Raw genomic sequence first — 13628 nt, 5'->3', positions numbered from 1 at the left:
ATGTTGCCACGGTGCCGGCTCACCCTGCTTCTGTCAATACTGTTGGCAGGCATCGGGTGGCCACTTGGGGTGTGCGCTTACAGCGTCGGGAGATACAAAGTGCCAAGAGGCCTCGGCAACGACAAACCAACCCGCTTATTCCGCGGTGACCTCCGGAGCCCCGAGAAGATATGGAAAGCAGGCGGATTTCTGCCCCACGGCAACGACTTGAACAATGATGCCGGCTTAAGCGTCTATGCCCATATGAGAGGCGTCAGTGGAGGGGGAGCCCCCGAGAACTCGCTATTCGTCTCCACCACGACGGATCCAAAGGTCGCCATCAGGGCACTGGGCGGAAAGCCAGGCTACATATATGAACTCCAGCCTACGGAAAACATCTTCTCCGTATCCGAAACCCTCAAGGGGCATAACCTCTACCCCAATCAGCAGGAGTGGGTGGCGTTGGGAGGCATCCGTGCCGATCAGATCAGGAGCGTCGCACAAGTCGGGGCGTCGACATCGTCAAGCAACAACGGCGCCAGTCCCGAGCTCACCTTCAAGCCGTCTAGGGGATTTCTGGCGTCCAAATGGGCAAACAATGGTGTCGGTGACCCGCAGCCCGAGCTTGCCGGCTTCCCGAGGGACCATCCGGCAGCCAAGGACGAACCGTTTTGGAGGAGCCTGCGTGGAAAGCCGCTGAAACAGGCTGAGCAGCGACTCTTGAAGCAAGCGCATGACAAGGGGTGGGATTCCCCTTTGCAGCACTCGCGCAGCGTAGTAAAGTCGGCACTCGGCTTCCTCCTGTGCAAACGCGGACAAGAACAAGAATGCGGACGGGAGCAGCTCGAGTTTCATCGTCTCAAAGCTCTCGCTAAGCAGAAGGAAACATGGATGAGAATGGGACATCATGACAGAAACTCATACAGAAACTCATCCAAGTTTAGAATGCTTCTCCGGGAGCTTCCGTTTAAGAGTTTCGCCAAGTCCATCGTCACCATGGGGGCCGCCGATCACCCTCCTACTACTGACAATGTGTACTGCCATCCCGGCTTCCTCGGCATCGGTGCTTTATTTCCATCCGCTAGTTGCGTTCGATCAGGAGGCTTGCTACCTCCTGACGAAAAGGACCTCTTTCTCTCGCTTCCAAGCGAAGAGCAGCATGATTTTCTTGCTCTCACGGCTGAAGAACAACACAAGCGGGTCGTGGAAGCAATGGGTCCTGAAACTTACCAATTCCGCGAGGATTGCCGTCGCAATAAACCACTCCTTTCACTCAGTGCACCGTCAGAGGAAGAGTGTGTGGTGGCGAAATTGACACAGGCCGAAGCGGAATCGGCAGAGGAAGCTGAGGGAAAACGGGCTTCGAAAGCGACGAGCCTTGCCCACGAGCACTCGCCCTCCTTGCCAGGTGGGCTGAGAAACGTTTCTGCTTCGGTGCCAACAAGCACAATTCGTTCGCAAGACGTCGACGAGGATGATGACGCTGGGCCTGACGGCGTCCATCGCCAGCGGCGTGCTCGCGGAACCGTCGGGGTGGATTTTGTCGCATGATGCGATGGTAGAAGTGTATTTGACGCTTTCACACGATTAATCGAGAACTCGACTCGCTCGCCAGTATCGGAACACGAAAGCAAGAACAGTCTCAACATGGCCAAGGACCGGGACCGGACCCAGAGAGTCTTGGCCAAGCCACCCACTCGCATGCAATATCGATACCCTGATGACGTCCTCAGCGGAACCCAGCGTGGGCACGATGAAGGAACCGGCAATATCATGTGCCGACGCTGAAGAAGGGTGTAAAAATGACGGGATAGACTGGTCATGCCAAAATCGGACGTCGTTTGAGGACGTCTCCCTCGCCCCAACGTAGGCAGAAGATGGTCGAGCGAGGAGCAAGAGTGTAGGCACCGCGAGGACGGTAGATGCCGCCATTATCGACCACGGTTGGGGCCTGTCGAGGGATGGAACGCATGGTGACCATGACAAGGTATGCGAGAAGCACGGATCGAGGCGGAAAGTTGGCCGTCGCCAGCGGGCCGATTTTGCCCGACGGCGAAACAATGACGCGGCCGACGTCTCGCACGAGTATAGCACAAGTCGAGATAGGAAGAAGCAAGACGGCACCTACATGCACTCGCTGCATGCGTGCGATGCAATGTACGTTGAACAATCGGGGGTGACCATGCAGGCCGGAACCGTCGTCGTCGCCGTCCCTTGCTTACCTTGAGGGCCATCCTCGAGGGCCATCTCGAGACCCGAATCCAACATTCGGATCTAGGGATACCATGCACCCGTATCTTTGTATGTGCATGCCGCATTGTAGACGGATGGGTCATGGCCAGACACACTCGTTTCAAAGCCGAATCGGACAAGATAATCTTATATTCATCAGCTTCCGTTCTCTGCTTGGCCGCCGTGCGGTGCCCTCCCCCCGAGCGAGCAATTCGCTCACATCGATTCATTAATGCGACGCCGCTCCTCGCGCCCAAGGCATTTGAAAGGAAAGTCGCCTCCCACGCCAGCACCGAGCGCGAACGGTACCGCCAACCGTATTGATATTCTACACCGAGCCGTCTATAATGCGCGCGTTGGCGTTGCTGGCGGGCAAGAAATGCAAACAAGTGTCGGGCGAAGGCATGGGATACGATGCAGCTTCGCACCACCAAGACGAAGGGCCCGTCACCGCTCAATGGCAAATGGGAAATGAGTCTCCAGGGTCGTCAGGCCCAAACGCCAAATCCGCAGTTCTGAATTTTTCATCTTCTGCAACAAGGCTCCCTCGGCAGTTACCTCGACGGGCGAGGCCGTCGGCGAAGCAAGGTCGTGCCATGGCCTTGCGCGGCTGTGCTTGCGTGCACGATTGCGCGCGCGGGCGTGAGTGGATAGATGGTGAATGGTAAATGGTGGATGGCGAATGATGGATGGTGGATGGCGAATGATGGATGGTGAATGGTGAATGGTGAATGGTGGATGGTTGCATCATGTTCGTTCCGAACCTCGGCCTATATCTCAATCGTCTTCATCAAATCATCAACAGCGGCAGGCTGCTTGCCGTTCGTCTTGCTCGAGGGCTTCTCCATCTCCTTGTCCTTTGGGACCTCCGGCTCGGGCGGAGCGAGGATCGAGAGCTCGGCCTTCTCCTCTTCGCTGTCCCGCGGCGTCTCGACCTCGACCAGCTTGCTCGGCTGCAATTCCGGCGTGGGCATGTCCTGTATCGTCAACTCCTCCGTCACCTTGCTCAGCGGCGCCTTGCCGTACATGGACCGCATGGGGCTCGCGAGGGGGGAGGATGCGCTAAGGCGCTGCAGAGATCGACCGCGCATGTCTCCACTCGTCTCGGGGGGGCTCGCGTAGGGCGAGTTGGATCGCGAGCCGCGAGGCGAGCCCATCTTGGCCGGCGTCATCGACACACGCTTGGCCGCACGTCGGCCGTGCTTCTGGTCCATCCTCCACCGCAGGATGCTGAAGTAGGCCGGCTCGACGCGCGCATCCTTGAACTCCCTCAGCTTGAGCTCGCCGCTGTCGTCGTCGACGAACCACTTTCCGCTGTTGAGGTCGTCGGCGACGAGGGCGAGGAAGGCGGCCCAGGAGCGGGCAACGACGTACTTGGTGTCGTAGTCGCGGCCGAAGAGGATGATCTGCCCCCACCGACCGCCGGGGCCGGGAGCCAAGTCGACGGCCAAGTTGTTGCCGCCCCAGTCGCGGACGAGAGGGATCCAGCCGATGTGGGCGTAGGCCTTCTGCACCGCGTTGGCAGGCACCGAGCCCTGCCTCGACAGCAGGGTCTGGCGCCACTCCTCGGGGTTGTCGGACGACGACGTCGACGGCCGCTGCTTCGACGACGACGCCTCGACACCGCCTCCGACGGCCTTGGTCGGCGTCGGAGGCTTGGCGTTGGCCGTGTCGAGCAGGAACTGGTGGTTGACCCGCCTCCACGTCTCCCACTCTTGCACAATCTCCTCGCAGTCCATGAGCATGGAGCCGAAGATGATGCCGGTGGGCCTGCCTCCCCGCTCCTGGCCGTCGTGGATGGTGAGAGACTCGCGCACGTCCTGCGGCAGGGAGCAGTCGAGCTGATGCTCGAGGTCGTTGAGGTCGTTGGTGGTGGCGCCCTCGCCGAGTTGGTCCCAGAGCTCGCAGTAGTTCTCCTCGGCCCAGGCGTCTATCCTCGTCCACGAGTGGAGGACGGGGGGCGGGGGTGCGAGGCCGTCCTCGAACGGCTGCATCGGAACGTCGCCGCCGTTTGAGCTCGGCACCTCGAGGCCTTCCGACCTCTTGGCGGACAAGGACCGCAGGCCCGGCGAGTAGGCGCCGTTGGAGGGCGTCCTCAAGCCACCGACATCCGAGGGGGACGCGCGTCCGGAATCGTCACAGTACGGGGAGCTGACGTCGGCGCGAGATTCGGATGCCGTCGCGACGCCCGTCATGATGCCGCTCCGTCCGTCGTGCAGCGGAACATGGCGTCCCGTCCGTTGCGGGGAGTCGAAGGAGGAGTCTGCGACAGCGTCTGGCATCAGCCCCTGCTCTCGTCCGAGGGTCGATTCGATTCATTTTAATCGAGGGAACAGGGAGGAGGTCTCACGTCTATCGTTGCTGGTCATGGTGTGCCAGAAGGAGCGGAGGGCGATGCCGAAACTGCCGTCGGAGCGTCAGCGACGTCATCGTGTCGACGATGAGGGATGGGCGAGGCTGGGGAGGCAACGGACCCTGAGTTCGCCATGGTCGCTGTACGACAACTCGCGGCCAATGTCGCGACGGCAATTCAGAGGCGGCTCGGCAGAGTGTTGAACGAAACAAGAAGGAAACAAAAGGGGGTTGGGGGGGGGGGGGGATCAATAGGACGAGAAGGCCGTGCAGGAGGCGGTGGTGTGCGATCCGCAGCAGGGAACCAGCGTCGATTCGGACGGTGACGGGGTGATGGAACAAGCCGCGACGACCGACGGGAGGGAGAGTTCGGACGAGACCTCGACAGGCTTGCGGCCTTGACGCTGGCGCGGAGCACAGGATGTGACAACGAATGCAAAGCAACGCGAGCGCGAGAAGGCAGTCGAAGGAGGGACGGGACAGGGTGGTGGCGGGAGGGACCTCTCTCGTCGACGGTTGCCGCCTGGTGGATGTCTGATGATGAGGAGCACCGAGTCTGTCCTCGGACGAGGGCACGGCACGAGAAGAGTGGTGGAGGGCGGCGGTGGTGGAGGGTGGTGGTGGAGGAGGGCGGTGGAGGATGGATGATGGAGGGTGGGAGTGGGAGGTGGGTTAGGAGGTTCCGGTTTGGGCGTTGGGAGTATTATTGCCGTGTGCAAGTATGAGGCAGTGCGAGCAGATGTGGAGGAATTTTCCTCCACAGTGTTCCCAGGCCGCCCAGTGGGTGTTCCCTCTCTGCCTCTGCCCCTTTGCACCCCCCTAAGTCGAATGTCCACCTACTAGTCCGGGGCAGACTAGCAGCCTTTCGTCCGTCTGAAGAAACGGCGGCCGAAGCGATGCTCGAAAGGCGATGCTGGGGGAGACGATTCCGACACGACGCGCGCGAAGAGGCGAGAAAAGGATGTGGGAGGATGAAGAGACGATCTGATGGCAGGCGAACAATGGCAATGCGACGGGCGGAATTGGCGTGGAAAGACTCTTGGCGAACAGGGCAATCTTGGTTGTGGAGGAGGCGGAGGAGAGGAGGACGGTAGGTTCGTATGGCTTTACATTACTCGCCTCAGCACGGAGTAGTTTGCGCTGCTCCGACAGGTTCCTTCAGTGCTATTATTACCCGCCGCAGGTACCTGTAGTGACAGCGCTAGTCGTAGGTACGGGGCGCCTACTAGGTAGGTACCTGGTAATTTCGGGGTGCCGCAAGTGTCAGGGGACCAATACCCTGCATGGAAGTACCGTCCTCATGCTGGCAGAAGTGGCAGTGCAGCCATGGAGGGCCTGCAAGACGGCAAGGAGCGGCCTGTACTTTGGGGGGGGGGATAGGGAGACCTGCTCGGCTGAAGTCCTTCATGTTGATATGCCAGGAGATGTATCTCGACTGGTGCGGCGCATATGTACATGTACAAGTACACGTAGGTAGCGAGGCTGGATTGGTGAATTGGCACGGAGTACATGCAGTACTGTAGTTACACCTATAACTACTGTAAGTATGTGCACACCAAGGTATTTGTATACGAGGGCAATGGCGGGAGGGTCGCGAATGGCAGGAAGAAACGATTGCGGCGTGCATTCACAGCTCTCACCGTTGGCGACAGGAACCACAGACGGGATTAATCTAATATAATCTACTGTACTCCGTACCTTGTATTAATTGTTTCCCACTGGGTCCGGGGCAGTGGCCAGTGTGGACATGTCAATGCTTGGATCTAATGTACATGATACGCAAGTACAACCAAGTACAGTAAGTACACACAAGAACTTGCACTGTCCGTGAGTAAGTAACACATGCGCTTGGGCGGTTGCATGGAGAACAGTGTCCTGTACGGAGTACCCCGTGCATGTACATGTACGTACATGCACTTGCCACATGCAAGCACTTACTTACTTGCAAGTGCTCCTCACAAGTACATGTACAACTAGTACTATGCCAATGTAAGTAGACGCGTACGTCCCTTGTACGACGCAAGTATGGAGCATGGGACTAGCGAAACGCGCGGTTCGCCGCACTGGACATGCTTGCTTGCTCACTGGCAGTGTGCATTCATCGTACCTGTACTCCGTAGTGTCTGTACATGTGAAGTAATACTCCGTTCGGTGCTTGTACATGCATTACCTAGGTATTACCTAGTAGGTAACTGCACTCGCAAGTGCATACTTACAGCTAAGTATACTCCACAGGTGTACTCCGTACTCCGTACAGGAAGTAAGTGCAATTACTTGGCCTTTATTTTGGTTTAATGACGGTCGCGAGCAAGGATGCTGGCACCATTACTCCGTACCCATACGACATTGGCATGCCGTTTCTACTTAAGTACTATCCACTGCGTCAGTAATCTATACATGTACGAATATGACAGCATTAAAGCTCCGTATGGAGAAAAGCACGCAATATTCCTCGTACAAGTACTTGCGCTTTTACTTGTGCTTACTTGCTGCCTACAACTACAGTACATCAGTAGCTGGAGGTGCTAGTACTCCAGGTACTTGGCCGCCCAAGTGCTCCGCACATCGAAAGGGGGGGGTGCATCTCATGTCTCGGTCGTAAGCCTCGTAAGCACCTAACTGGCATCTACCTCGGGAGCTGAAGCAATATAAATGCAGGTACGGCGTGGCGTCCAGATGCGCCCATGTAGGTCCTGCACATGCATGCGTTTGTCGTCGTACATGCACATCTACACATCTACACACAGGCCGATGGTACGTACGACCAGCCAGCTCCGATGCGACAAATGGCAACTCGTCCGCTCCATGCACCACAAGGGGCCGCCAGGCTCAAAAGGTCATCTGCGCCATTCACCAAGGGGCGAGCCGAAGCTGAAGCAGGTCATTCCCCACCGCATATGTGGCGATCCAAGGTCATGGTATGGAGGATTACTATTATGGATACCAAATTGAGTTGAGTGAAGTCGTAATACATGTAATGTACTCCGTACGGAGTACAGAGTACAGATTAATTAGTGTGGTACCTCGGCAAGTAAACGCTCAGGCCAGCAAGAGGGAACGTCACCAGTCCGGAGTACCCTTTGCGGAGCTGCTACGGAGACCGACTGCAATGGCACAGTGGACTTCATGGAAGTACAGTACTAACCAAGGTACCTAGTACTCCGTAAGTACGGAGTAATTACAGGTCCTGCATTCTGTATCCGTGCTGCTAAGCACTAAGGTAATATGTACTCGTACATGTACAAGTATGTGTGCAAGTGCTGCGGTGAGTGTACAGTACTTAGGTACACCTAGCAGGCACCTACTTACAGTACCTAAATACGCACCTACTTTTGGGTGCGTCCGTACAGTACATGGCCCAGTGCTGGCTTGTACTTTCAGTACTAGGTACCTTAGTACTATGCAGTTACAGCAGTTGTACTCGTGGTAGGTACTTGTGCGGTACAGATTTAATGTGAGAGGTGTATGCTGACTTAGTCCCTACCTAGTACTCACTGCGTGCTGCACGGGGGTATCTGCACTACAAGCAAGTACTTGTAATACTACTCCATACTAGGTAGCTATTACTAGTTCTACCGGGTTAGTTGGTGCAGATACTAGGAGGCAAGTACGGAGTAGTATTATACCAGTACTTACTCCGGAGGTACATGCATGTACCTGCTTATAATTATATAATTACAGTACGCAACTACGAACCGTCAATCGCAATGCGCCATGATTCGGCGGTACAGCTGGAAGGTTCGTATACATACTTACTCCGTACATGTAGGTTGAAACACCACAAAGAGCCCCGTAAAGGTGGATTTCAGAGCCTGGCTTGCGTAGCACGTTGCTTTTCTTTTCTTTTCTTTCTTTAGTTTTCTTTAGAATTTGCGACCAGCGTACCAACGGACGACCATGGGTTTCTTCGAAGCGCCGTTTCATCAAAAGCAGTGGTACTGTACCGATGGAGTACAAGCACTGCAATGTGGTGCTACTAGTACTGTATTACTTATCGCGAGCAGGAACCTGTCATCTACTACCTAGTAGGTACTTGTACTCAGTACATATGTGGCCACCACATGAGGTTGCTCCAGCCTGGATCGAGCTTGTAATTTCTGCACGAGTCCAGGACGCTTACTCCCTACTGCAGCATGATCTCCCAGCCCGCCAAGTAAGGCACCAAGTACGAGTACAAATAGGCAAGTAATTGCAAGTCACTGCCTACTATGGCATGCATACTTACCTACAGTAATAGTAGGTAGGTGTACAGTACTCTGCACGGACCAGAGTACAGAGTAGGTACGCATTACTCCGTACATGTCTAAGCATTGGAGCATGTACTTACTGTATTTGTCGGTACTTCGTACAGTAAGTACACTGCAAGTACATGTACAGTGCACTGCTTGAACTAGCAACGAGTACGGAGTACTCGTAGGTACATAAAAAAATCCTACTCCTGCAGCTGCTCGTACCTGTACTGCTCACTCCTCCCTCAATACAGAGCACTATTACCACGTATATACTTACTAATACAGTACAACCGCAAACACTCCCATGTACTCGCAAGTACCGCACTACTGCTGGACAAAAAAAAAAGGGCACCTACTCGTGGTGTCGTGTCTCGTCGTGGAAGCGTCCAGAATGTCTCTCGAAACAAGATCGATTGTTCCGTGCCTGCCTATTCGCACATCGTGCTTGGCCGTCAGCCCTCGTCGAACAAAGGTCAACGGAATGTCGTTCTAGCAACCTGCTTCTGTCGTCCACGTGATAATTATGCCAAGCGACTCGAGCATTCGTTTCGAGTGGAATACAGGACATCCATCCACCATCATCTCCTACACGGATACCCAGGAATAACTCGCGACCCATGCGCAACAGGGTCGCGAGCAGGGCCGATCCCTCGTGCGAGTCGTCATGCGCCCTTCGCTACGTCGCAGCCACGACGCGGAACACCCAACCACGACGGGCGCGCCCGCTGCCGGGCCCTCACGTCTGCCACATGTGCTCGCTGAGCCCCAGAAGCTTGTCCTCCATCCTCCTCTTCGCCGCCGACGCGATTCCCCTCTCCGGGTTGGCCAGCTGCTCGCTGTAGCAGAGCTCCACCAAGGCCTTGAGCTCATCGTACGAAAACTTGTCGTGGCCCGGGATCTCCTTGGCCGCTCCCTCCTCGTCCTCCTCCATGTCGTCCTTGGCCTTCTGCACGATGGCGTCCGGGCCCTTCTCGAACAGGGCAAAGTAGTTTGCCGCGCGCGCGAGGTCCACGCCTTCCTCGACGTTCTTGAGATTCTGCTGCAGCACGAGAATGTTGAGCTGCATCCGGCCGCAGCCCTTCTCGTTCATCGGCGACGCCAGGCTGCCGTTGCCGACGAGGTAGCAGTTGATGAGCAGGCCGAGGCCCGTCCGGACAAAGGCAATCTCCTTGCTGCGCAGGAAGCGCACGATGGTCTCGTCGAACAGGACGAGCTCGAGGTTGAGGCTCAGGATCTGCGGGTCCGGCTCCCGCACCTCCTGGTCGAGGAGGTACGGCGCCAGCTCGGGCGACAAGGCCATGCGAAGCGAGTAGACGATGCGGCATCGAACCTCGCCGTGCAGCGTCAGCAGCGCCAGGCCCGCGAGCTCCTCGTACGACGCCACGATCTTGTCGAAAGCCCTGGAGAGCACATCGTCGTTAGCCAAGCACATCGTCCCCACCCAGGCCGCTTCGTGCCCCTTCACTTACTGGACCGTCTCGTGCGTCAGCGGCAGGTGGACGGGGCCTTGGTCGGACGCGGCCTTGTTCGGGTCGTTCATGAGCGCCCACCGTCGGTTCGCCTGTCGCGGAAGAGTCTGCCGCGACGACGAGTCCGTCTTCTGCGTCGTTATGTGCCTCAAGCCGACAATCTTCGCCGCCAGCCACTTCATGCTCGTGTAGAGCAGGCACAGTGACGAGATGGTGTCCCTGTCCTGGATGATGTCGTTCATTTCCAGCTTCACCTCGTCCGTCTGCTCCATGAGCAGGTGAACCTCCTTCTCGAGCAGGTCGCCGTCGAGCTCGTCGGCCGTCCAGAGCCTCGTCATCGTTTCGTGCAGCTCGCTCGGCTGGACGGCGAAGCGGGCCGACGCCCGCAGGTTGCTCGCGTCCTCGGCGTTGCCGTGCGTCTTCGTGACCAGCGATCTGTACCAGCCGAGGCAGTGATCGTGGTACCGCATCATCTGGTTGACGATGAGGGAGCTCAGCGCTTGGTCGGGCGGGATCGTGCCGAGCATGCGGCAGAATGCCGTCACGACGCCGAAGAAGGCGGCGGCGCCCTTGAAGATGGGTCGCGACGAGGACTGGTTCCACGCGGGGTCCTGCAGGAAGCAATCCGACTCGCCGAAGACGGCGTCGCTCAGCTTGTCGAGCGTCTCGTCCAGCTGCGGCTGGAAGACGTTGACGAGGAAGTTGTCGAGGAAGGTGGTGAGCGCGCTCGAGGCGAGATCGGAGCCCGGCGGCACGATGGTTCGGAGCCTTTGCAAGAAGATGAGCGTCGGCGGCAGCAGGAGGCTCATGTTGAAGACGCTCGGCTCGACGAGCGACTTGTGCGACCCGTTCGTCTGCTTGCCGGACCCGAAGACCTGCCCCGTTTCGCGCCGGCCGCCGCCGCCGCTCTCCTCCATCGCTCGGTTCTTCTTCGCCACCGCCGCCGCCGCCGCCACCGGTTTCCGGGAGCTTCCGGTGAGTCCGGGCACGGTGGCTTGGATGATGCCTTCGAGCGCATCGTACTCGGTCACGATGTCGACCGACTTGACGTCGGCCTGGGAAAACTTGAACAGGTTCTCACGCGTCGAGTCCTTGCCTCCGGCCGCGTTGCCGCCCATGTGCGGCGAGTCGAACTGATACACGTCGGCGTCGGTCGTGACGTAGTTGTGCAGCAGGGATCGGATCTCGTTCTGGTACAGGTGCCACAGCTCCTTGAAGCTGCCGAGCAGCGCGCTGTTGTTGCCGGCGCCCTCGCGTCGGATGAGGGCCTTGATGGCTTCGTGGAACATTCGGTGGCCCTCGCCGATGGCCTCGAACTTGCCGTACAAGGTCCACAGCAGGTCGTAGATGACGTCGGCCTTCATCTGCGTCTGCCGGGTTCCGTACAGGAGGAGGCCTTCCGCCTTGCCGGCACCTCCCCTGAGCGAGCTCGGGTGTCTCTGGTCAACCTCGTTGATGGTCTCGTTGACGATGCCGAAGAGCTCGACCGGGAGACGCTGCTTGAGCGTCTCGACGGCGTTCTGGAGCTTGCCCAGCTTGTTCAAGGCCTCGACGAGCAAGCCGACGTAGCAGAACGTGTCCGACTCTGGGTTTCTCGTCGGGTCCTCGGAAACGGACTTTTCGACGTCGATGGTCTCGAGGACGATGTGAAAGGGCAGTATGGAGCTAGAATCTCCGTAGCCGTCGGCGTTGGCACCCTGGCTCTTGGCGAGACTCTGCCACCGGTCCTGGCAGTAGGGAGACTTGAGATAGAGGTGCTCGTGAAGCTCCTCGACCAAGATATCCATCAGCACCGTCTCTTGGTTCGCGAGGTAGTTCCTCAGGTCGTTGAGGGCTCCGATGTCGTCGAGCTCGGGACGTCTCAGCCTTCGCATCGCGTTCTGCAGCACCTCGACGGCCGTCAGGAAGCGCTTCTCCGATATCCGGGCCTCGAGCTGGTCCGGCACGGCACGCAGCTCGTCCAGCTCGTTGAGGCTCTGCAGCAGCTCGTCGTAGCTCTGCGACGTCTGCGACAGCTTCTTGAGGTCCGGATCCGTGGTGCAGAGGCTCGTCTTGGCGCTGCCGAGCGACTTCTTGAGCGCGCGGACGCGCTTCTGCGAGGCCTGTATGCTGCCCTGGATCTTGTGAAAGGTGCCGATGGAGCTGTTGAAGCCTTGATGGTGCTCGTGCACGATGTTCTTGAGCGAGTCCTGCAGGTACCGGTGCGTGTCCTGGAACCTGCCGTAGTCATGCGCGCGGCCGACGGAGCTGGAGTCGAGAAGCTGCAGGGCCAGCTGGACGGGCACGCTGTTGTTTTCGCACAACGACGGCCACTCGGACCGGATGTGGTTCAGCACCTGAGCGATCTGCCTTTCGGCACTCGACTCCTGCGTTCGCGTTCGCGACGTCGTCATGCGGGGCACGCTCCTGGATGGTGCTGCCGCCGGCCGCCCTCCGTATCGTTCGTTGCCGTACCCATCTCCGTACGGGTCGTATTCGTCACCCCCCCTGCCTTGGCCGCCGTAGCCGTTGCCGTAGTCGTTGCCGTAGTCGTTGCCGTAGTCGTTGCCATAGTCGTTGCCGTAGTCGTTGCCGTAGTCGTTGCCGTTGCGCGTTGGCGGTGCGCCGTAGCGGCTCGACATGGTCGCCCTCGCCGTCGGATCGAGTTTGGTCAGGGGCTCGGGCTGGCTCCAGCGATCATCGTAGCCGTGGCCGAGGGCGGGCGCCGAGGAGTAGGCCGATCAGGTCGGATCGGGCTTCTCGCGATGTGCTGAAATCGGTTGCCTCCGAGGGACCGGCAGCTCGTGACGAACGAGTCCGAACGACGACAGCTCGCTTGCGTGTACCTAGCCGAGTAGCTACTCGACTTTGCGCGTACTGGTAGACTGGTGTCCGTCCGTTGCCCGTGTGGTGGAAGCGGAGTTGAATGTCCTCGTAGAATAACTTGCTGATCACCAGTGACAGTGCGAAAGCGAGTGCGGATCGAGGAACCGCACGGCCCACCTGTGGTGGAGTGTGCCCAAGCCCCTGCTAGGAACGTGCCAATGCTACATGGCCTTACAAGTACTGCACAAGTACATGTACATGTACTCAGAGAGGAGTACTTGTGCTCCTGTATTCCGAAAAGGAGTCTTGTAATTGTGATACTCCGTACGGAGTACTCCGTAGCACTTAAGTAATTACCTGTATTCCATGTTTCTACAGTAGGTGTGCCTGCTCTGTATTATTTGTACAGAGAACTCCGACATACCGTTTACATGCGCACAGGGACTTGCAAGTATGTACCTCTACGGAGTGCATAAGTACAGGTACTGTACATGTACTTATCTATTCCGTACAGTACAATTTACCGAGCTTGAGCACGAACTCCCCATTGTCAGCATTC

The 13628-nt window shown here is 57.8% G+C and overlaps 3 protein-coding genes across 3 annotated transcripts; 1 reads left to right on the top strand and 2 right to left on the bottom strand.

The window, feature by feature from the left end:
* On the top strand, positions 1-1530 carry DCS_02645 (uncharacterized protein; the record flags this gene model as incomplete). Its single annotated transcript, XM_040799972.1, has 1 exon — positions 1-1530. One exon carries the CDS (start codon positions 1-3, stop codon positions 1528-1530), a length of 1530 nt encoding a protein of 509 aa, XP_040660855.1.
* Positions 1531-2981: 1451 nt separating this feature from the next.
* Positions 2982-4699, bottom strand: DCS_02644 (Glucan synthesis regulatory protein; the record flags this gene model as incomplete). Its single annotated transcript, XM_040799971.1, has 3 exons — positions 2982-4474; positions 4562-4614; positions 4686-4699. The coding sequence occupies 3 exons, from the start codon at positions 4697-4699 to the stop codon at positions 2982-2984; spliced, it is 1560 nt and encodes a 519-aa protein (XP_040660854.1).
* Positions 4700-9531: 4832 nt separating this feature from the next.
* On the bottom strand, positions 9532-12885 carry DCS_02643 (Sec8 exocyst complex component specific domain protein; the record flags this gene model as incomplete). The annotated part of the gene is made up of 2 exons (XM_040799970.1): positions 9532-10195; positions 10265-12885. 2 exons carry the CDS (start codon positions 12883-12885, stop codon positions 9532-9534), a joined length of 3285 nt encoding a protein of 1094 aa, XP_040660853.1.
* Positions 12886-13628: the final 743 nt, after the last annotated feature.

This window comes from Drechmeria coniospora, chromosome 01, assembly GCF_001625195.1.
Source record: "Drechmeria coniospora strain ARSEF 6962 chromosome 01, whole genome shotgun sequence".
Taxonomy (NCBI): Eukaryota; Fungi; Ascomycota; class Sordariomycetes; order Hypocreales; family Ophiocordycipitaceae; genus Drechmeria; species Drechmeria coniospora.
This window is presented reverse-complemented; position numbering and strand designations above follow the sequence as displayed.